This window comes from Ischnura elegans, chromosome 1, assembly GCF_921293095.1.
Source record: "Ischnura elegans chromosome 1, ioIscEleg1.1, whole genome shotgun sequence".
Classification (NCBI taxonomy): Eukaryota; Metazoa; Arthropoda; class Insecta; order Odonata; family Coenagrionidae; genus Ischnura; species Ischnura elegans.
The window spans coordinates 92,360,239-92,385,646 of NC_060246.1; the positions used below are offsets into that span (position 1 = coordinate 92,360,239).

The 25,408-nt window shown below is 38.4% G+C and overlaps 2 protein-coding genes and 1 long non-coding RNA gene across 3 annotated transcripts in view; 1 reads left to right on the forward strand and 2 right to left on the reverse strand.

Moving 5' to 3' along the window:
• Positions 1–25,408, forward strand: part of LOC124165975 (adenylosuccinate lyase) — a 400,694-nt gene that overhangs the window by 243,359 nt on the left and 131,927 nt on the right. The gene's annotated exons all lie outside the window — the stretch shown is intronic.
• LOC124166113 lies at positions 851–11,029 on the reverse strand. Its single transcript, XM_046543773.1, has 3 exons — positions 10,883–11,029; positions 4,822–4,986; positions 851–1,092 (listed from the first exon to the last, which is right to left on the reverse strand). Exons 1-3 carry the CDS (start codon positions 10,940–10,942, stop codon positions 889–891), a joined length of 429 nt encoding a protein of 142 aa, XP_046399729.1. The 5' UTR covers positions 10,943–11,029; the 3' UTR covers positions 851–888.
• LOC124166174 lies at positions 14,393–21,984 on the reverse strand. Its single transcript, XR_006866425.1, has 3 exons — positions 21,851–21,984; positions 19,869–20,033; positions 14,393–14,759 (listed from the first exon to the last, which is right to left on the reverse strand). It is a non-coding gene; the product is annotated as an uncharacterized LOC124166174 (long non-coding RNA).

Here is a 25,408-nt window from a genome sequence, read left to right on the forward strand (position 1 = left end):
TTAAAATATATGCCATTTATAAAGAAATTTTCAAAGTTTTTTTGTTACGTTTCTTTGCATTTCAATGGCGTTAATTGTATAAAAACGTGAATACTCGATCTATGTGGCTCACCTCCACAATTTCATTTCATTTCAGTGCCTCGATAATTAATATAATATTTTAATACATTGTGTTAAAATTATATTTTATTAAAATAAATGATTCAGAGGTATTTTCTTTTTATAATTTCTCATATTTTGTATCCGCAAAGTTAATTTTTCAGTTTTTCATTCAATAATAAATTAACGCAGTACAACTATACGTTTTAGGAAAAAAACCTTAAAAATTGTTCCTTATTAGGACATAAGATGAAATAGAGCTTGCTATCAGTTGATTATTTTTTATGATCAACCTATTACAAATTTTACAAGTGAAATTTCGAAAAGGTATTTAAAAGGCGTTAAGATTGAAGTAACTAAGCCGATATTGTTAGAGAAACTTTTGACTGCTAGTAGTTGTGAACATGCAAATTAAAACTATAGTACAAATATGAAATATAAACTTAAATGATATGAAATATGGGACTGCGAGTTACTGATTGGGATGATAATGAGAAATAGGTGATTAAAATTCACTTGAACAGAACAACGTAATTGTTCTTTCAAATGATGTAGTTTTAGATGAAAAATGTCACTTACGGAAACTAAAAACTTTGTCACAACGTTGGAATTCGCGCTCATTTCAAACACATGAGATAGAAACTATCAGAGATGAATTGGCACAAAGAAATTGGCTCATATTGCTTAAACACGTAGGCGACACATTGGGAGCCATGTTGAACCTTCCATCGGCGATGCTTTTTTGCGATGATTTTCAAAGATGTCACCAATTGTTCCTGGTTACACTTCTTATCCAGACTTAAATGTTACTGCCGCTTCAGCGAAAAACGCTAATCCGTTCAACAAACTTATTATTCCGGCTGCGATAAACTGGTTGTTTCCTGGTAGGATTTGAAAGATGGGTGGAAGTTCATCGAAGTTTCTGTAGGCCTCGATTATCAGTGCTCCAGCAGTAATCCATAAAATCCCGCTGATAAAAGACCAAAATATTTCCTGGAATGGAAAAAGATCTAGATTAATTGTTGGTATTTTGTTGGTTTTCAAGTTTTAAGTGCTGAGGGGATTCATCCATCATGTTTGTCCATTTTTCTCTTGCGAATTGCTTGATTAAAACTAAACCCTAAACTAAACAGATTACAATTTTTCTTTACTTTTTACAGTCTTTATATCAACTCACCAACCTGTCTGTTTGTCTGGTTCAAATCTTGTAACTGAAATTTGACTCACTTCCTGTGAAGCAAAAACGCTGAAATTTTGCACACTTCTTCATTTCCGATGACAATACATGAAAATATAACTTTTTCTCTCCAACCCCCCTTTAACCACCCCCCAGTCAACCTATAGCCCCCCAAAACATGTTTTTGATCAAAGAAGTTCCAAATGGTCGATTTTCGTGTTTTGCGACCACAGTAAAAGTTATCCACCATAAAATTTCCCATCGACTCAGCCCTAGCTTGGGGGATTCGTCTTGCTTTACTCGGCGAGACCCCCGCTTTCGAAAATGTTTCAAAGTCCCTCCGTCGTCTCGGGTCCGGCTTCGGACTTGGAAAAATTTCGTCCGAATTCCGTCGTCCCAGGTCCGGACTCTGGACTGAAATTTTTCGGCACTTAGATTTTTTTCGAAAATCGTCAAAACATTTTTCTTCCCTTCGAGCGCCTGCAGATTCGTAGTAATAAATATAGTGACTTTTTTAATACGTCACTTTTGGTTTTTCGGGGTCACTGAGTTTTTTTGCTTTGTGTCATATATAAACGTTGCTCATCCCCTGTAATCTATATATAATGGCTGGTTTAAAAAAAAAAAAATTTTATAAGAGCTTATTCCATCACTGTTCGCGTGGAATAAGATTGTAAAACTATCAATTCAGCAGAAAATGTCATAAAGAAGTTTAGCTTTAATGGTTTCCTTCACACTGACCCGAATTCGCGATTCATAGCAATGATTCGGTTGATGGCATGGAATGCATTTAGTTTGTCAAAATGTAAAACAAAACGCGGAAAATGCCGTCCTCTTTTCAAGAGTTAATGGCACATTTATGGTCCGGTTCCTTTGTTCGTTAACGGAAGGCCTTTCGTTGAGGGTGGGAATAGCTTACAGGAGTGGGAAAAACAGCGAACCACGCGAGGCCCCATCAGAAGGACGCATGAGTAGCTGAGAAGCGGTGACGCGCTCTACATGTGATCGCATTGTCATCACCTTCCCTGTGAAAGGTTTAAGGGCGGTGATTTTTGTCGAGTACATTTCGGAACGTATACGACTATTGTCAAAACAAAAAATGCGTGTCTCTTGATTTTTAAAACTAGTCACCATGGAAGTTCAACAGGATAGGGGAAATTTTTCCGCCAGCATTTGCGACACCTATTCTTGTAGTTGTTGTTAAATATAATATTTGTAGCTATAAAAATGCATAATTCAGCCATGAATTTCTAATTTACGCAATATTGCCTTTCCTTATGATAATTAAATGTCTCTTTTTAATGATTTATATTTTCGGTCGAAGTGTTATTAGAAAACAAATGAAGGTAACATCTGCATCCTCTCAAGTGAACTGTGCTGTTATTTCGGAGTTCTGTAGTGAAATCGAAGAATTTCGGCATTTGCCAGCGTGTATCGCATCGTAATAGATCTTCAAAATTTGGAGTATCGTAAGAAATACGTTACAGTTGCGCAGTTAAGGACTACCCTTCCAAGGGTTGCAGGTTTTTTTGTTTTTCTCGCACAGTAGCCAGGTAAGTCACATTCATTTTTATTTCATCTTCTGTCATGTGTTGTGAAATACTTTTCTCAAGACCGTAGTTGTTGGATGTTTAAATTAAAGACACAGCTATTAAATGTCAAAACTAGACAATATTTTTTTTATTTCTCTGAGGCTTTGGGGGGGATCTATCCTCCTCACCCCCCCCCCCCATAGTTACGCGTCTGCTTCCATTTTTGTCTAACAGAACTGATTTTTGTGGATATCGTCTAAAAATTGTTTAACAGTGCAATACTCTGTTATGGCCAATTCAGTCAGCTAATTTTGTTTGAAAGTCATTAAGTCCTAGAGAAGAAAAGGAATTTCTCAAATGGCCGTATAATTCTCCCTGCTCGTCCACCTTGCAAGTCGAAAAATTTTTTTGCTGCGTTGGTGTGCGGGAAGGGGGAAAATTCCCCGCAGGGACCAAACACCAGCCTCTCAACCGGAAGGCCCAAATAACACACACAATCACTCACTCAAACATACACAACAAGATCCTTTGTGGGGCTGTAGGGACCTCCGCTAAGGATTCTTGCTCCACAGAAAACCGGGAATCTTCACAGGATGGGCCTGTTAAAGACAGCCAGTGATCCGTGGAAACACATTCACTCGATAAGCAGTCACTAACCTGTGGAAGGCTTCAATGTTCCGGGAGAAAAGGTTTGCTCCAAAAGAGCGTCGTCGGGGGAGTTCGGCAAGGGGACGAGGAAAACACACTTTCCTCGTCCCCTTGCCGAACTCCCCCGACGACGCTCTTTTGGAGCAAACCTTTTCTCCCGGAACATTGAAGCCTTCCACAGGTTAGTGACTGCTTATCGAGTGAATGTGTTTCCACGGATCACTGGCTGTCTTTAACAGGCCCATCCTGTGAAGATTCCCGGTTTTCTGTGGAGCAAGAATCCTTAGCGGAGGTCCCTACAGCCCCACAAAGGATCTTGTTGTGTATGTTTGAGTGAGTGATTGTGTGTGTTGTTTGGGCCTTCCGGTTGAGAGGCTGGTGTTTGGTCCCTGCGGGGAATTTTCCCCCTTCCCGCACACCAACGCAGCAAAAAAAATTTTTCGACTTGCAAGGTGGACGAGCAGGGAGAATTATACGGCCATTTGAGAAATTCCTTTTCTTCTTTAATCCATTGAGGCCGTAGAAGCTCAATCCCCATTTTTTCCATTAAGTCCTAGCATTTCTCATAACTTTCTTCTGTTTTTCATAGGGAGGTGTAATTTTCCTTTAATTTCTGAAACATTTCAAGTGATATACTCTGATTGTTTTCTTTCTATTCTTCCTTTATCCAGGAGTTCATGAATCACTCTTCAGAACTTCATCATGAAAAAATTTATGTAGCACAGAACTATTCGGCTAAGTTTTTTTATTCTCATAAATAATGTACTAGTTGACAATAAATATTATTTTTGTCTTTTTATATTGGATTTTAATTTATGTGCAATAACCTAAGATCAACAATAACCTACTGCCCTGAGGCCTTGATGGTTCTTTCCTCCAAATAAAAATGCTATGAAACTACCCATTCGCTCCTGAGAATCAGTTATGTTGTGCTTACGAGTTTGCGGGTATTTTGAGCTGAAGCAAATAGACTTGAAATAATGGAGTGGGAAGCGAGATCGTGTTTTAGTGATTTGAATTTGGCGGCAAATGTTGAGCTGCCGATGCTACTGCCATCTGAACTTATCGTAGGAAAACTCTTAACTGTCAAAGACGTTTTGCGTGGAGTTGGAAGTCTATGCTAGTCACAATCAAAAAAACAAAGTAGTCATTGATTAAAGGCCCTCATTATTCCGTCTTTTTCCGTGAAATTCGGTGAGTGACAGCAAACCTAATGGTTGACTCGAGAATACTGTTGTGTTCTTTGCTATGCATGTCGTATTCGCACAAATAAATTCCCGGCTCTCTCGCGCGGTACTGGTGGAATAAAGATGTGGCAGTTACGAAGGCATTAAAATATGCTGTTTTGGGAATGTGACTGCTTACCACTGGTTTAGGCGTTTTCCCGCCTGATATGATCTTCGACAAATCCATCAGCAAGATCAACATGTATCCACATAGTACGACGTAGATGAGTATTAATTTGTGGATGTTGTAACTAAAAGTAGCAAGGCAGGGGTCATTCAAAATCGTGCACACGATCGCCAGTATCTGTGGAAAGAAATAAATTTTGCCAGTAGAGGTAAAAAAGGTTAATAAAAATGCCTGGACATTTTTATTTACATCAAATATCGATTCGAAAGTGATGGAAGCGGAGCACTCTGGGAGTCAAAGAGTCGGAAAACGGGAAAGGTTTAGCCCAGTGTTTCCCAAACTTTTTCGAGCCACCGCCCCCTTGGATCCATAAACCTATACTCAACGCCCCCCTAATCGGTATCTTTAAAATAATAATCAAAATCATATACTAATTGACCAAATGAGGAACATTGTAATAATTAAATTAAAAACAATGACTAATTAAATGACTAATAAATAATTAAGTTCTCTGTGCCGTGAAGTTGTACCAACGATAGACCAAATAAAAATGAACCCCTTCAAACGTTTCTCTTGTGCAAGAAAGGCTTGGAAATATTTTTCAACCGTTTTTACTTTAGAATTTAAGAAAACACATGGTTTAAATTACTTCCATATACGGGAAGCAAAGTAAACTTTAGATGCGAAGCTGGAAAACAAAGAAAAAAGGAAGGTTACTGAACCTTCGCATTTGTCACATTGTCAGGACCCTCCGGCGCCCCCCTGCCGCCCCCTTGGCACTTTTCGCCCACATAGACTACAGCAACGCCCCCCCGGGGGGCGGTAGCGCCCACTTTTGGAACCACTGGTTTAACCCAAGAGAAGGCACGCGGCGAAAGGTAGCATTAGAAGCCGCGTTGGGTGTCATCCAACCCCCAAAGAAAATATATTTTTTCTCTATTTCCTTGGAACGATATATAGTCTGTTTACCGTAGTGCGACGCGCGGTCCCGGCGGTTAACTGATTGTGAGTCGGTTCCATTGGGTGCATCCAGGGGGAGTGATCGCTCCTTGATCAGTGAGCGGCCTGTGACGTCAGCGCTCACTGAGCGATCACATTCGCCCCTGGATGGTGAATGCTCAGTGAGCGCTTTGGTGGGGAACTTGAAATGAAAAACATTCAATATTGTGCCTAGCGCTTGTGTAAACTTTCGTGTAGCGGCTGCGGAATATCCTTTAATTCCTGTGATAAGTTCACACCTTGTGACTCTGTCCCGAATAGATATCACTCTAAATGTACGGGCTTTAAGGATTTATCGCTAACAGTTCTTTATGAGTCGCGTGATATTTATTGGAAATGCCTTTTGTGTCGATCGTCCAAACATTTCGTTGGGAATCTGGTGGCTGACATTGAAGTCTTGATAAAAGAGGTTGTAGGACGAAAATGGACGTATTTCCCATGTTTAGAAAGCAATGCTTTCACATTTGCTAATTCCGTGAAATCCGCTTCGTCTTATAGTTTCTTAAAAGAGATTTAATAATTGATTAAGGACGTCACCAGACGTTATTATTATCGCAATAAACTGTTTGTGAACATTTAGTGACTAATGATGAAGTTAAATATCTCAGCATTCCGGGACGTAGTGTTGCGGATGTTTTGAGGAAGTGCTGGTAAACCGGTCAAATTAAAAAATGCTGGTGTTATCGTACTAAATAATCTTACTTATTTTTGTATGACTGGTGATTTTATATCGATTTTCTCACAGATCATATGAATGGGCAGGGGTGCCGACTTAGAAGAATCATATGATCAAAATTAGAACCCTGATCACTCGAATCTCGATATCTGGACACTCCGGGGAAAATTGACTAGCCTGACACATTTTTTCCTCACATCTGTAACGAATTTTTGGGGGGCTCGGGCCCCTCAGGCCCCATGAAGTCGGCGCCACTGAATGGGGATGACTTCCATTGTATTTTGAAACGTTAGAATTTAAATGTGACATGCCCTCTCAACATACTTCTCACTCTGCTACCTCAATGGACCATATCGGAAGTTGCCCAGTTATTGGTGAATGTCTCTGCTTTATCTTGAGACATCCCTGATCACTATCCTGAATTGGTGAATTCATCTGTGCTGAGCTATCAAAGCCTTTTTATCGCTGCGTTCTTTCCTTCTCCAACAGAAATATCTCACACTTCCCAGGCATTCTTAAATCTGATTCTTGGACTGATGTTTTCACTACATATGTTTACAGTGATAGATTCAGTAATTTTTTCCATACATTTATTGTCTAATTCAACTCCTCCTTCCCACTTACAGTCAAAAAAGTATCACAATGTGTTATGAGAAAGAGCTTGCATACTGATGAAGTTCACCTATGTTCTTATTGCCTGAAGAATCTTGCTCGAAAATGAAAATTCAGTGATTGCTTAACAAAATTTGATTACAAAGGAAAGAGAAGCAATACCAGCACTTTCTCAATCATGCTAAGCATTCTTAAAATAACCATGGTATTCAGTGTACTTACAATAAGATCAAAGAAGCCTGAAAAATCATTAATAGATCAAATTTTAAAAAGTCTGCCAAACTCCCTTAAAATTGGGGGAAACCGTAAACTACCATATGATCTATCTGTTAGTTTCAGCAATCATTTCATCAAGACTCCATCCCATAATCACCTCCCGGATTAGATTATTTCTGCGAATAAGGGCACACCCATCCCTTAAGCTAATGATACCAACTTCATTCCTTCTGCTTCCAATCCTCGTTAGTTAATTGTCAGACGGCCTCTGACCAATCCATTGCGTGGTGTCTGAACAATCATCTAGTGGTTAACATTGATAAATCTCAATGTGTTACGCTATGCTTGTTCATAAAATTCTGACAAATATTTTTCTACTAATATTCAGGGGACTTCTATTCCCCAGTTAGGTTATATTAAGTTCCCTGGTGTTCACATAATTCTCTTATTTCTTGGTATACTCACATGAGCACTCTAGCAAATAAATATAATTCTGCTTGTTACATCATTCATACTATATATCCTTCCATCACCATTAATATCCTTCTTACTCTCTAATAAATCCAGTTTTATTTTCATGTTATCTACAATATAGTTCCCTGGGGATCCTCTGCTTTGGCTTCAAAAATATTTAAAATGAAAAAAAAGAATTATCAGACTCGTTGCTCAAGCTGGCCCGTGAACTCCCTGTCGGCCCCTGTTTAGTGACCTTAACATTCTGCCCTTAACCTGTGAATTGAAATCTCCTAAGCCACAATAATATTAAATCAATTAAATATGACATGGCCTCTAACCTTCAACACTTCTGGTTCTGTCTACATTATGTATGCCACTCACTTTGTCAAAGGTCACATGAAAGGTTTTACTCTTAACCCTGATATCACTATAATATGTTTCTCTACCAGAAGACCAAAATTTTAAAGGTACCTTATGTACGATCAAAAAAGTGGCAATGAGGCTATCTAACATTTGAGTCTCCATCTGTACAATAAACTTCCTCATAAACAAACTGAGTCTATTGTCAAATTTTAAAGTAGTTTAAAAATGTTGTTCAGAAAATTGTATTACTCAGAGAATGAGTTTTTGTGAGTGACTCTATTAACCTAAAATATTTTCATCTTACTACTGAATGTCTTTTTTCGTTGAATCTAATGTACAATTGTATGAGTATTTTTGTTTCTGTCCTGTATTTATGTGCCTTACCTCACAGTACTTGTGACAGTGCTGTATACTCTTCTCATTATTTTATGATCTCCTGGCAAATAAAAATATTATTATGAATGATATAATGAAATACAATGAAGTTCGTAAATGCAGTTTCACATGGACCACGTCATTTTACGGGTTAGCAATGAAAACATGTGGAAATTGCGAGCTTGGAATTGGAGCAGGGAATATTTTGCCGTATTACATCTACGCATTCTCGCGTGTGTTATAGAAATTCAACGCTTTACACGACGCAATTTTCATTTTAACTTCATACATACTTTAGCTATTGCGCAATGACTTCCCCCGTGTAAAGCGGCCTGAAGGGAATGTTGAAGCAATTACTCAGTTAACCCGGGAGAAAAATTACTCACGCCTTATTTTTTGACTAACCGGACAAGTAATACCCCGCGATTTGCGTATATAGATATATTTTAATTTATCTGAAGCCTATGAAATATTAATAAAGAATTAAAAACACATTTCAACTCGAAAATCCCTTTTTCAGCGGAGAATACATCTGAACTTTACTTGGCTTACGACAAAATTCCACGGCAGAATAATATTTTGGCTACCTAATTTAGTAAATAAATACGTAACAAAAGGCCTTCTGCCAATCGCATTTCATATTCCTACATTACGTATAAGTCATCCAGCGTTCGATACGTTACGATGTATAATTAATACGTCTGTCCGACTCGACAGTTCTTCGACACCATTTTGAACTAGTGATCGGATGGTGAGCGGTCGCATCCAGGGGGAGAGCAGTGGTTTGCTCACCTTCCGCTCAGTCAGCGGAGCTCCCCCTGGATGCACCCTCAGAGGAAATATATGCTATCCTTACTCTGAGGATGCACCCATAGTTTTTATGGTTGGCCCTTTCCTCCCCCGGGCGCTCGCGGACCGATTCAGGTAGCTGGCGGACCCGTGTGCCACCCTACGGTACACAGACTATAGTTATGCTGTGTTCATTTTTGAAAAGGTCCACCGAATTATATGATATATGATACTAATTTCCCGAGCTAACAGAAAAGATTTGAAGCGTTCGGGACCTAGTTCTTGCGAAGGATGGGCAAATAGGCGGATGGAGTGGGAAACGAGGAGGTTACCGAAAAATTGGAAAATAAAGTAGACTGTAGAGCATGCTTCTCTATGGGAGAGAGGCTTGGACGTTGACAGCAGCGAAGAAGTCAAAAGAATGGAAACATTCGAAGTGTGGTGCTCCGAAATATGATGAAGATAAAATGCTTCGACCAAGTTAGCAATGAGGAAGCGTTAAGAAAGAGTGGGGGAAAAGAGAAGTTTTCTAAAAACCTTAAGGAGGAACTTCTAAGAACCTTAATGAGGAGGAAAGTATTCACTCGAGCGATCGCTTTTCGCGACCGGAAAAGTGATCGTTCGAGAGCTAATTTTTCAGAATCACATTATCCCTCCCGCCATCGCATATCGCATCATTTCCGATATCACAACTCGTCATAGGACCCGCATCACGAAAATATATAGCGTGCTTATGTTTACTAGTAGGTATGTGGTTTCCACGAATCGTTGCAATCGCTCCAAAGAGGAATGCATTCTGATTGGCTGATAACGTGAAATAGGGTTTGGATTGCTTGAATGAATTATAAATATTTATATCCGAGAGATAATTCCGATGAAAGCTGAAATGGTCGAATGAGACGAAATGCTGAAGGAAACTTACAGAACCCTTAGTGTAAGAATGGTTGCTGCTATGGTGGTAGTTTTGACTGAAAATAAGTCACGTTCAATTGAATAAATCCAAAATGTGATATTCAGTGACGGTTTCAGGGACGGAATATGCGACAAGACAATGATGAAAAAAGTGATGGGATTCGCGCGAACTGAGTGATGATTCGCGCGATCACTCGAAAATGACGAAAAAAATGATCGTGTGATTCAGGCTTTTTGTAGGACAGGTTTTAAATGATGCGAAAGAGAAGAAATATGTCACTATGAAAAGGCTAGCGGATAAGAGAGTGGAATGGAGAGTTGAGTTAAAGTAATCTTAGGATTGTTGACTCAAGTTGATGATGGTACAGCATCGTACGCCGGAGTAACACCTGGTGGATAGGTCGTGCCACAAGCTGTAAAATTCTCGTCAGAAGTATGTTGGATTTTAAAGGAAAGACCCCGCCAGGTAAACCTAGATATTTGTAAGTACTTGGGAATAATAAAGAAGGACACGAGGAAGATGAACATTAAGGAATTAAATCAGCTATCTTGGCAAATGGTTACATGGAGATCTTCAGTGTAACAATCATCGGATAGCAGTACTGTGAATGAAATAATGAAGTATGGAAATTTTAAATATATATGGATTCATGGATGGAAAATAGATATACTCACTAATTGCACCGCCTTCAAAATAAACCTGGGTGTCTTGACCACCTCCATGGAAACATCCATGTCGTAAAATATCTTGATCGCTGATGGTTGACGGGGACGTCTTTGCCAGGCGACGGCAGGATCCGGAGTGATGAATCTATCGTATGTGCCGGCCACAGACTTTTTTTCACTATCTTATTGACAGCCCTGATACAGACAGTACTGATAGCACATGGACGATTTAGATACGCGTTCCAAAAAAACTACTTAGCAAACTTGGTGCGTTCTTGGATTTTTTTCCAGGGTGATTTGTTAAGGTTTTTATGGAAGGTGTTTCGTAGTGTTCGTTTCTTACTCAACGTCATTTATTATATTCTCGCCGTTTCCGATTTCTTGGCAACCTTAACAAGAGATTGGGAGGCGCAATTATATTTATTTTAACATTCCCATCTGTTTTGTACATCAACACCTCCACTTTCCTAAGCATTTTGTGTGATATATTTACTATGATATTTATGTATGCTGTAGAGTTATCATTTAATTATATAAAGCTATGAAATCTATTAGGAGCATGTATTGCAGTCAACGTATTACTAATGAACGTTTATTTTGAGATTAAATATCTAATGAAGCAGGATTAGTGAAAATATTTTGAGTTGATTTTGGTTGGGCAAGTAAATTAAATTCTGGTTACTACCTTCGGTAGTTAGGATACTCTTTTTAAGTCTATGGTACCAATGTGTTTCCTCTGTTATCGCACGTTAGGATGAAAATGGTATTACATCTCAAGCATATTTAATTTTTAGGCAAATTAATATTCAATCTATATGTCTAACGCAACTCATATCATTGAGTAAATTAATTCAATATTTTTTTTAAATACTGAACTTAATTAAGTATATTCTGGGTATGTGTGACTATTTGATCTTGTTTAGCTTTATTCACAATTTATTATTTTCATTAGGTTTTCTTTGAATTTTAATTTAAATTTGTAACTGTCTAATTCATTGCATTTCGTCTTTTATTAAAACAATCGTATTTCTCAATCTCCCATATTAATTAACGAAAGTGCTTTGGTATGTTGTCTTGAATTCGTTAAATAAGGAAGTCGAATTGTGATGATTTCTCGCTGTTAATATTAAGGGTCAGGGTTTTAGGGAAAATACGTTTTTGTAATTAAACGGCACCCCTTTCCGATTTTCTCCGCTTTTCTCAGTTAAGCTTAACAAGAGATTGGGAGGCGCATTTATATTAATTTTACCATTCTCATCCGTTTTGTACATCAACAGCCAACCTTTCGTAAGCATTTTGTGTGATAAATTTACTATAATATTTATGTATATTGTAAAGTTAAGTTATCATTTTATTATATACAGCTATGAAATCTATTAGGAACATATATTGCAGTCAGTGAGTTGATAATGAACGTTTATTTTTTAGATTTTGATATTATGTATCTGATGAAGCCGGATTCGTGAAAATATATTAAGTTATTTTTCTGTGGGCAAGTAAATTAAATTCTCGGTACATCCTTATGTAGTTTGGATCTTCTTTTTAAGTCTTCACCAATTATTACGAAGGCTTTTTTTTATCATTTTCATTAGGAGTTATTTGAATTTGTATTTAAATGTTTATCTGTAAAATTCATTGCATTTCTTTTTTTATTTAAACAATTGCACGTCTTAATCTCTCATAATAATTAACTAAAGAGCCTTGATATGTTATTTTTAATTCGTTTAAGAAGGGTGGCAAATTGTGATGATTTCTCGCAGTTAATATTAAGTGTCACGGTTTTAGGGAAAATATATACTTGCAATCACACGGCACGCCTTTCCGATTTTATCCGCATAACTCAGCCTCTTAATTACTGGCTTAAAATGATGCATGTTTATTGATTTTACACCATCGTAAGGTAAAATTTTTCAATGTTCTCATCCTTTATCGACCCAAGGATCTTCGGAAGGTGATATCAGTGTGAATTAGGTAGAAATATTTCATCTTAAATATCTTGCCGCGCATGTCGGCGTATCTATTTCCGTGTGATACTTAAATATTACTGGGAAATACTCACGACAACCTAATCAGTTATAATCTGTTTTAATAATAACTTTCTCCGTAAATAAAACTTTTTTATGGTGGCCATTTGTGACTGGCAGTTAATTGTGAATTATTGGTAAATTTTTTTCAGCTAACTTTGTATCAATATCTAACTTTTTGTAGTCATCTATTTCATTCTCAAGATCTACCCTACCCTGGTGACTATCGAATGCATCCAAGATACTCTTCCTCTTGTTCTGTTCCAAGATCTGCCTTCCTTGTGCGCTGTCCATTTAATTTACACACTGTATTTCTATGTTTCTTTATCACATATCACGCGGCTTCATGTAATAAATATTTTTTAAATCTGTTTCCAGCCTTTTTTGGGTGTTATATAAAGGCAACAAAATTTAGTATTGGGTGAACCAGGGTTTTATATTCCGTAGTATTCGTGGTCACCCAATTCAATCTTAATATTTTTACTTTACCCTTTTCAATCCCTATCTATGTTCATAGACAGATAATCACCTAAATATTCGCAGCTCTCAGATTCGGGTTTAAGTTTGACCGAAAGATCCTATTTTCTATGTTAATTTTAATACAAAAACTAATGATGTGCATCTTTTTTACTTTTGTGTTCACTCCATTCGATAATACCTAATTTTTCATACCGTTCACGTTGTCCTGTGAGCTTAAAAATCGCTTTGCTAAAATACTAATTCTGACTTCCGATAAGTGATGCAGTCATCCACAAGTAGGGTTTTATTTTATCGGGAGATCATTCAGTTCGATTAAAACTAGCTATGGTTCAAGAGAGCTTCCTTGAGGTACACCCAATGTTACCCGTGTTAATAATTAGTCGTTCCTGGGTAACTCTTTAGATTGATTCCACCGTGAGTAGGTGTGTAAGGAGTGGCTTGAAGTCTTGGGCCTGCCTATTTTTCCCTGGACAAAGTTAAAAGATGATTTTCCCTTGGGTCTCTCTACTACGTACCAAAAACATATGCCTTGAGTCAAGATTGCACTATCACGATCTCAAATTTTTGTCGAGTTGTTTCACACCCGATGTCACGCCCACTCCATCTCCTGTAAGCAAATAACTAAGAGCATGCGACCTCGATCATCAAGCGTTCAGCCGTGGAATCGGTCCCTGAGTTTGTTTCTCGGCAAAATGTATTCTCATCAACGTTTGACGTAGGTATGCAGGAGAATGATCCGATACATGTAAAATTATACACGGCCCATATTTATCAAGCCGATAGAAAAATTGTGAACACCAGCAACCACATGAAATAAAAATATTAGAGATGTAATGGCACAAAGAATTCCCGTCATAGTGAAGAATAAATATATGTTAATGCTCAAATAAGATAACTAGGACCCCATAAGCTCAACCTTCTATTATATCACCAATGTCTATAGGTGTTAGGAGTTGAGGGCATATTTATAAATATTCCTCCTACTCCATGAAGAAATATGGCTTGTTTTTAAAGATTATTTCACTTTGGCCTTCTTGGGAAAATAGTTTACGTGGAAGATTGGCTCATATGGCATAAACACGTAGGCGACACATTGGGAGCCATGTGGAACCTTCCATCGGCGGTGCTTTTTTGCGATGATTTTCAAAGATGTCACCAATTGTTCCTGGTTACACTTCTTATCCAGAATTAAATATTACTGATGTTTCAGCGAAAAACGCTAATCCGTTCAACAAACTTATTATTCCGGCTGCGATTAACTGGTTCTTTCCTGGTAGGGTTTGAAAGATGGGTGGAAGTTCATTGAAGTCTCTGTAGGCCTCGATTATCAGTGCTCCAGCAGTAATCCATAAAATCCCGCTGATAAAAGACCAATATAATTCCTGAAATGGAAAAATATATCATACATCGTTGCTATTGTGTTGGTTTTCAAGTTTTTAGTACTCGGGGGATTCATCCCTCATGTTTGTCCATTTTTTCTTGCGAATTGCTTGTTTAAAACTAAACCCATAAAAGTCTACTGTTAAACTGGGTTGCCAAAATTTTTTCTTAGTTTGAATTTCCTTTTTCCCCCAATATGCATCTTACACTTTCAATTTCTTTTTAAATAAGTAGAAGTAACTTCTAATGAAAAAAGAGTAGTGTGTCACTCGTAAAAAAAAGTTAAGGAAAGTGCGTTCCCGCACTCCTAATTTTGCCATGACATCACTGCATGACTCATTCAATTCCTAATACACTTCTTGACGGACATTAAGGGAGGGAGAAAGTGATATTTATTCGAAGAAAATATTCATAGGTTTACATTGTTGTATCTTCGAATCCAGCGAATCTAAATATGCTCTTGTAGTGAAATTTCAAAAAGGTAACAATCTATTTTTGATAAGAGAACTTAGTTTAAAAATACATATAAATAATATCACAAGAGAACTTCAAAATACAACTGATTTCTTTAAATTGTCTTTGTAAATAATGTCAGGTATATAGAAGGCTGTTACTTCATCATCGAGTAAATAAAAATTTATGTATTATCGTTGTCAAAAGTATGTAGTCCCACCTAAATGATGGGGCCGGGTCGGAGAAAACTTGTTAGGTTGGCACATAAAGCGACCTTCACCCCTCACTCGTATCCACCAAGAGCCGAAAAGGACGGAGGCGAAAGCGACCTAGCCACCGAGGGTGGAGTCAAACTCCAGGAGCTTGAGCCCAATTGGAATTTTGATTTTCGGATGGAATTTACTGAGGTAACTCACTTCCACGCTCGCGTTTGGCCGTCGAGTCTTTTCTCTCGGGCTCCTTGGTGAGGTTATTCCTATATTTGGATTCATATTTCGACTCATCGTTCATCTTTTCCTAATTCGTGACTCCGTGGCCGAGTAGGTCTATACTGTGCGCGGTAGTTGCGGTAAAGCTCGGGGAGGGATCTAATCAGAGATCATCATACTTTTTTTCACTTTGTAAAAGAGAAATCCTGAACATCAACATAATCTATGCATATCACTCAAGAAAAAGTCAGTACTGAATTTTTGTAAACGACTAAAGTGGTTATAATGATGAATTTATCTACGTTAACATATATCTAAACAGATTCATTCACGAAGAAGAAATAATCAGGGGCGATGAGAGTTGTTGTATCTTCGTGTCTTTTCGGCTAATTACTGTCTAAATTAGTGTCATAAATTTCTAGTTCTTGGTCACAAAATATATGGGAAATAACGTGATTAAAAGCACCGACGCTTTCCTTTCAGTTGGTGTGCGAACCACAATTGTTATAAGGACCAGGTGGAAATTAATTGGTTTCTTCTCACCTTACCCATGGTAAATTAAAAAAAAAATCTTACTGTTAATCGGGCCATTCGCCCAACCTAAATATAATACAGCAAACACCGTTGTGAATGCGATTAATGAGTTTGAAGAAAAAACATCAACATCTACATTCTACCCTGCAAGCCGCCTCAATAGGCGTTTGGTCTGGGGTGTTTAGACTTCGGCCGTTTACACAGAAAAATCTCTTCTTTCTCAAAAACCTCTTTCAAAATTACGCCTAGCATTTATTAAGGTCATTTGTTATGCGAGTGAAAAACGCATTCCCCTACCTAATCGTTCGGCAAAATATCTCTTATTTGTCGCATCGGACCTGGAAACGCAGTGAGGCCCCTATATGATGTTCTCCGCGTCGATCATAAAGATATCCATTTTCCATTGATAAAGCAATCGAAGTAAGCCTAGCGCGCAGCCTCCGATTCTCTTGAGGCTCCCAACGTAATTCGCTTAACATTTGTGAAACGCTTTCTGTACCCCCGTAGCATTTTTTGGGAGCGAAATAGCACCTATCTTTTTTTCTCGTCAGAGAATATTCTCACAATACGCTTGACTAATTCCAAATTTTTCTGAACTCTCCCTTCGCTTTATCTTTCGCTTTTACGTTGAAAGTTTCCACTCCACAAACATGATGATAGTTGGACGACCTCCGAAAGAAATGTAGTGCCACAGGTCATTTATGTAAATAATGAAAAAATCTTGTCTAATCTAGTAATAATAAATAAAAAGAACCTTTTGAGTAGTTAGTACAGTTTTCCCTGTTTCTTGAGGACCCACCAAACATCGTTGTTGTACCAGCGAGGTTTTTAATGCTATCAGACTTCAGTTTGCACGGAATGTATTAGTTGATCTGTAGGGTTAGAATTTCTAAAAGTAATTCCAACATACGTCAGTGTTTTTACTATCTGCTGTAGCTACAAAGTCCGTGTACGATTTACTAAGCTTTTCGCCAAATTAAACGAAGTTGCATGAATCTAATAATTAATATTCCGTTTTGGTTTTACTAATGAGTCTACTCCAATTTTTGATAATACACTTTGACAATAGTACATTTTGATAATACATTTTGACAATACAGCTGTCTGCTGAAATTCGTGAGAGTCCTACGAGGGATGCAGTCCGAAGTAATTATACTTTTTTCATTTTTTCTACCCCACCTGACCCTGAAACAAAGTTATTACACTTTCTTTCAGGGTCAGGTAGGGTAGTGGTAGCGTGTAAGATTACCACCCAGGAGGCCAAGGTTCGGGGCTTCCTGATGGCAGTATATTTTGTTGTCTTCATTGTGATCTTACGGCGTCAACTTTTTCATTAATTTTATTTGCAACAAGCATAGACATGAGACTATTTCTATTTTTTATCATTATAATGGCGTTTAGGTGTTTAAGCAGTGTCATTTCCAATGCGGAGAAATGAAGGCTACAAAAACTACTCTCCTCAAAAGCATACAGAAATATTAACGGGGGGCTATAACAGTGGCTTTTTTTCGAAGAAATGACATTTGTTGGTGGGCCTTTTGGTATTATGTTAGAACATAGGTTTCCGCGGCCATGGTTTGATCTCTGCATTTCTTCAGGGTTTCCTTCCGCGTCAGCTTGTTTGTGGATAACAGTTTCGCTGGCTATCCTGCCAGCGTCTTCAGGTCGTAGGTGTCGGCTGTTGGTTTCTGCCTCGCTTATATACTGTAGGCTGGATGGGAGTTGCACTGTGATTGGCTATCTGATTGGTATTATATTGAAAGGGCTACGGAAGATTTTGGGAAGTGGTGTGCACAAGACACATTCGGCGTAATTGTTGCTTTTAACCCTGTAGCGGGCGCGACTTATTTTCACACGACCGGGCGAATGGCGTACTTTGCCCATGTTATGTGCATATATGATTACACTCGATTTTTGTTAAAATTAATCTTTATTTGTAGAAATTAGTTAAATCTTGTACACATATAGGTGATACAGATATAAAGGTACACAGGTGGTACAAGGCCGGTCGTGCGGCGTAATTTATACGCCACGGGTGACGGGTTTCTCTTACTGATCTAAAAAAAATTAGCTACAATACCTCGAAATTTGAAAACTCACAATAAAGACAGTTAAAGTACATTGTAGGAATACACGAGACCATTCTAGCCCAGAATGTACTTACAGTGTTGAAATCCTTAGTTTTCGAAGATTGACGTATATTATGCGCCAGCACGCCCGATCCAGGGTCATCAACTTTTATTTCATCCTATTTGGTAATTGAAATTATATTTCGGAATGGTTCATTTAGCACATAGGTACTGTGTAAGTAAACTCCCTTTGGAGTAAAGTGAATTACAAGTGTTCGAGAGGTATGGCATTTTATAATTGATTTGTGTTCTTATTAATTATGTTTGTACGTATGTTGTTGATCTCCGCGAGCCTTTAATGGTATGTGCTCTCGCAAAAGTGGTTTTCATTTTTAATCTAGAAGTTGATCAGTATAAGCAATGAAAAAATTAACAATTTGGCGCACACCAACCCTTGCCTCTTCAGTCGTCGTATCTCCGTGCTTGAAATGACACTGCAAAAATACCTAAACGCCATTATGATAATATATAAATAGTCTCATGTCTATGCTTATTACAATTAAAATTAATGAAAAAGCTGACGCCGTAAGATCTCAAAGAAGACAACAAAATATACTACCATCACAAAGCCTCGAACCCTCACCTCCTGGGTGGTATTCTTGAACGTTACCACCACCCCTAATGACCCTTCCGATGTGTAGTATGATATTATGGAACTATACGCAGCATGTGAAAAGTACCATGAAAATTAATTAATTACAGCCAAACTAAGGCCCATTCAACGGAACCACTACTAGTTCAGGGATGTGTTCACCATTCCGAAGGCCATAAAAAATACGGCATTGAAAAAGGCGGAGCAAGACACGTGGTCCTCCCTTGTCAGTGGCGTTATTTTCAGTGATATTGCGGCGGATATTTTATATGTATGTTATGGTCGATATCACTCATCGAAAAGCTTCATCGTAAATTGTAAGACAATATACTTCGACGGATCGGCCAACTTACGAGAGAAAGGAAATTCACGTTCTGGACGTAGATTTATTTTCTAGCATGAGCTGCACAATATATGTGGTATTAAAAATTACTAATATGCCGCATACATTTCTTTTTAATCATGTCGTTATAAAAATATTGCGGGAGGTGGGATTTTTGTTCAAATTTCCCTCCTACTGGTACAATAGAAAATTCAGAAACTCGATTTCCAAACTGCGGCGAAGTGGCGCCGGTTCATTTGTTGCAATACTTTTAAATCCGACTGTACATTTGGTAACGTTGTGTTCGCTCCTCCTCTCTCTCTCGGTTCTACTCCTCCTATCAGAGAAGCCATCCGAGAGTGTCCGGGATCTCACAAAAGATCACCCGAATACTTAAAAGTGAATCAACTATAGTCACATTCGAGAACAAAGTAGTCATTGATTAAAGGCACTCATTATTTCTTCTTTTTCCGTGAAATTCGGTGAGTGACAGGAAAACTTATGGCTGACTCGAGAATACTGTTGTGTTCTTTGCTATGCATGTCGTATTCTTGCAAATAAATTCCCGGCTCTCTCGCGCGGTACTGGTGGAATGAAGATGTGGCAGTTTCGAAGGCATTAAAATATGCTGTTTTGGGAATGTGACTGCTTACCACTGGTTTAGCCGTTTTGCCGCCTGATATGATCTTCGACAAATCCATCAGCAAGATCAAGATGTATCCACATAGTACGAGGTAGACGAATATTACTTTGTGGATGTTTAAACTTACGGAAGGAAGTCCGTAGTCGTTCAAAATCGTGCACACGATCGCTAGTATCTGTGGAAAAATATAAATTTTGCCAGTAAAGGTTTTTTTTTTTTAAATGTCTGGACATTTTAATGTAGATCAAACAATCATTCGAAAATGATGGAAGCAGAGCACTCTGAGAGTCAAACACTTGGAAAACAGGAAAGATTTTAACCCAGGAGAAGGCGCGCGGCAAGAAGCAATATTAGAAGGCGCGTGGGGTGTTATCGACACCCCAAAGAGAAATTTTTTTTATATATCTCCTTGGAATGATATGCAGTCTGTATACCGTAGTGCGGCGCACGGGCCCGCCGGCTACCTTAGTCGGTCCCATAGTTTTTATGGTCGGCCCTTTCCTCCCCCCTGCGCTCACGGCTCGCGGACCGACTCAGGTAGCTGACGGGGCCGTGTGCCACCTTACGGTATACAGATTGTAGTTTTGCTGTGTTCTCTTTTAAAAAGGCCCGCCGAATGAAATTGATACTAATGACTATTCTTATTAAATAAAGAAGAACCATGGGGTGATATACACCTCGCACGCCCTTTCCCGGGCTAACAGAACAGATTTGAAGCGTTCGAGACCTAGTGCTTACGAAGGATGGGCAACTAGGCGGATGAAGTGGGAAACGAGGAGGTTACCGGAAAATGGGAAAATAAAGCAGACTGTAGAGCATGTTTCACTATGGAAGAGAGGCTTGGACGTTGACAGCAGCGGAGAAGTTAAAAGAATGGAAACATTCTAAGTGTGGTGCTCCGAAATATGATGAAGATAAAATGCATCGACCGAGTTAGCAATGAGGAAGCGTTAAGAAAGAGTGGGGGAAAAGAGGAGTCTTTTAAAAACCTTAAGGAACGTAAACGGTCACTTTATTAGGCGTGATGGCCTGTTGAAAACAATCGTTGACCGACAGTTGGACGGGAAGAAGGGCAAAGCGACGGCCACGATGATTTTTTTCGTCGCGAAAAGTAATAACTCGAGCGACCGCTTTTCGCGACCGGAAAGTGATCGCTCGAGTTATAATTTTTCAGAATCACATTATCCCTCCCGCCATCCCTTATCGCATCATTTCCGATATCACAACTCGTTGTCATAGGACCTGCATCACGAAAATATATTACGTGCTCATGTTTACTAGTAGGTATGTTTACAAGTAAGTATGTCGTTTCCACGATTGTAAACGTGCGCTACAATCGCTCCATACGGGCATGTGTTCTGATTGGCTGATATGGTGTTTCAGTGACGTTTTCAGAAACTGAATATGCGACAAGACGATGATAAAAAAAGAGATAGGAATCCTCATCATTGGATTGACCGCGAAAAAAAATTGCTGTCGACGATAATTTCTGAGTGATGACTCGCGTGATCACTCGAAAATGACGCAAAAAAATGATCGTGTGATACTGGCTTTACGTAGGAGAGGTTATAAATGATGCAAAAGAGAAGAAATATGTCACTATGAAATGGCTAGTGGATAAGAGAGTGAAATGGAAAGTTAAGTTAAACTAATCTTAGGATATTTAACTTAAGTTGATGTCGGTACAGCATCGTACGGCAGAGTAACAGCTGGTGGATAGGTCGTGCCGCAAGTTGTAAAATTTCGTCAGAAGTATATTGGATTTAAAAGAAAAGACCCCGCCAGGTAAACCTAGGTATATGTAGGTACTTGGGAATAATGAAGAAGGACAGGAGGAAGATGATCATTAAGGAATTAAATCAGCTATTTTGGGAAACGGATTCATGAAGGTCTGCAGTGTAACAATCTTAGGATAGCAGTACTGTGAATGCATTAATGAAGTAGGGAGAATATAAATTCATGCATACGCGGATGGAAAATAGATATACTCACTAATTGCACCGCCTTCAAAATAAACCTGGGTGTCTTGACCACCTCCATGGAGACATCCATGTCGTAAAATATCTTGATCGGTGATGGTTGACGGGGACGTCTTTGCCAGGCGACGGTAGGATCTGGAGTGATGAATCTATATTATGTGCTGGGCAAAGACTTTTTTCACTATCTTATTGACAGCCCGGGTACTGATAGCACATGGACGATTTAGATACGTGTTCCAAAAAAAATACTAACAAAACTTTGTGCGTTCTTGGATTTGTTTCTCAAATGCTTTGTTAAGGTTTTTATCGAATTTGTTGCGTAGCGTGGGTTTCTTACTGTACGTCATTTCTTATATTCTTGCCGTTTCCGATTTCTTGGTAAGCTTAACAAGAGATTGGGAGGCGCAATTATATTTCTTTAACATTCCCATCTGTTTGGTCATCAACAGGTAACCTTTCGTAAGCATTTTGTGTGATAAATTTACTATAATATTTATGTATATTGTAAAGTTAAGTTATCATTTTATTATATACAGCGTTGAAATCTATTAGGAACATATATTGCAGTTAATGAGTTGATAATGAACGTTTATTTTTTAGATTTTGATATTATGAATCTAATGAAGCCGGATTCGTGAAAATATATTAAGTTATTTTTCTGTGGGCAAGTAAATTAAATTCTCGGTTCATCCTTATGTAGTTTGGATCTTCTTTTTTAGTCTATAGCTCCTTCGTGCTATGTCTCCTCTTTAATTACACGTTAGCATGAAAATGGTATTATATTTCAAGCATATTTATATTTTATGCAAATTAGTACTCAAATTATATCGCCGCTGTTGTCATATCATTGAGTATCTTAAATTTATATTTTCTGAATAACTGAACTTAATGAAGTTTCTACGCGTTATGTGTGATTATATGATCTTGTTAAGTTTTATTCACCAATTTATCATTTTCATTAGGTGTTCCTTGAATTTGTATTGAAATGTTTTAGCTGTAAAATTCATTGCATTTCATCTTTAATTAAACAAGGGAACGTCTTAATCTCTCATAATAATTAACTAAAGTGCCTTGATATGTTAATTTAAATTCGTTTAAGAAGGGTGGCAAATTGTGATGATTTCTTGCAGTTAATTTAAGTGTCACGGTTTTAGTGGAAATACATACTTGCAACCCCTTTCCGATTTTATCCGCATTCGCGCGGCTTCATGTAATAAATATTATTAAAATCTGTTTCTGGCTTTGTTTGGGTGCCATATAAAGGCAGCAAGATTTAGTATTGGGTGAACCAGGGTTTTATATACCTTAGTATTCCTCAATAACCAATGCAATTTTAATATTTTTACTTTACCCTTTTCAATCCCAATCTGAGTTCTTATACAGATGGTCCCTAAATATTAGCAGCATTCAGATTTGGGATTAAATTTGACCGAAAGCTTATAGATTCTATTTTCTATGTTGATTTTAATATTAAAACTGATGTTGTGCATCTTTTTTACTTTTGTGTCCATTACATTCGATAATACCTAATTTTTCATACCGTTCACGCCCTCCTGTGAGCTTAAAATCGCTTTGCTAAAATACTAATTCTGCCTTCCGATAAGTGATGCAGACATCAACAAGTAGGGTTTTATTTTATCGGGAGATCGTTCAGTTAGATTTAAACTAGCTATGGTTCAAGAGCGCTTCCTAGAGGAACACCCAATGTTACCTTTATTTCTTCCGAGCACTCATTTGTATTCTCTATCTTGCACTTCAGAAAACCCGCGACCAACATGATCTCTGTTCGCTTTAATTTTGTGTTATTTATTTTCGCGACCTTTGATTATGTTTTTTGCCTCGTATTAGTAATTAGTCGTTCGTGGGTAACTCTTTAGATTGCTTCCACCGGGAGTAGGTGTGTAAGGAGTGGCTTGAAGTCTTGGTCCTGCCTAGTTTTCCCTGGACAAAGTTTAAAGATGATTTTCCCTTGGGTCTCTCTACTACGTACCAAAAACATATGCCTTGAGTCAAGATTGCTCTATCGCGATCTCAAATTTTTGTCGAGTTGTTTCACACCCGATGTCACGCCCACTCCATCTCCTGTAACCAAATAACTTATGGCATGCGACCCTCGATCATCAAGCGTTCGGCCGTGGAATCGGTCCCTGAGTTTGTTTCGCGGGAAAATGTATTCTCATCAACGTTTCACGTAGGTATGCAGGAGAATGATCCGATACATGCAAAATTACACGCGGCCCATATTTATCAAGCCGATCGAAAAATTATGAACACCAGCAACCTACGCGGCTTCAGAGGACAACTTCCCTACGATTATCTACTCGAGGAGTATTTATTTTCACCAATAATGAAATTCACCATGAAGTAGTTGTTCAACTTGGATAGGTGAATTAGGTATTAAAGTATTCGTCGTTTTTGAAGTGTACGAAAACTCTTTTGCAAGAGAAATTTGGAATTGGGCCTGATCAGGTTGATTTTGAATGAAAAGAGCTTTTTTCATCCCTCCACTTGGTTTCAATGCATCTGCCTACACCAATTTAATCGATTGGGAATACACTACAGTTGTAGCACCAACTCCACTGGATCAAATCTCAACATCGGAGCTTGATCCTAGGTTGGCCGACCAGACGGAGGAAAGTCCACCCCGGATCAAAACCCCTGAATTACCCTGCCACATTCAAGTCACCGACAGACATGTTAAAATATCACAGAGGCATCAGAGTGCCGCAGCTCAGCAGAGGAAAGGGATGGAAACGTGCGCTAGAAAATACAATCAAGGAAAATTATGTCAAAGTCTTGATCCATAAAAGATTGCATCATAACTGGCAAGTCATGGGACTTGAAGGGTGGGTGGGTACGGGAGAAGCTCGAGTTGGAGTCACCTCCACGTGGTGAGGTCTGGGTCACCCTGAGGGCCGGAGTGACACCTATTCTCATGGTAGGCGAAGAGATGCAAATTTGGAACACGGAGCCATTTTCGTAGACGATCTAGCCTGATCAGCGCGTTGACATTAGTTCATAGGTGGGAAATATGCAAATCTGGAGATCCTTACTTTAGGATGTAAGAGGCGAAAGGTGTTGTTTTATACAAGTGGAAGAGTCATATTAGTGCGATCATGCCCATACGAGTACAGCTAATTAAAATATAAGCCATTCGAAAAGAAGTTTTTTACGTTTCTTTGCATTTTAATGCCGGTTATTGTATAAAAAACGTGATTATTCGATCTATGTGGCTTACCTCGACAATTTCAGACATGAATGGTGCAGAATCGGCTGAAGAAAACTATTGAAATCACGACATTACCGTCGAAATAGCATAAAAAGGGGGTATGTATTTTGGGTTTCCTACGCTCAACATAAATGGCCCTAGCGCCAGCGTGGGATCTCAAGTTACAGGAATAAAATTTTTTCTCTGTTCATTTGGTACCGCGGGCTACTTTTTGACAATTGTCGAACTTTGACTTTCGAAAAAAGTTGTTTGATGACCGTACTCTTCACTCATGACTTCTATCGGGTAATCTTAAAATGTCATAAGAAATACTATTTAATAGCAATTCTTTGAGTATTGAGT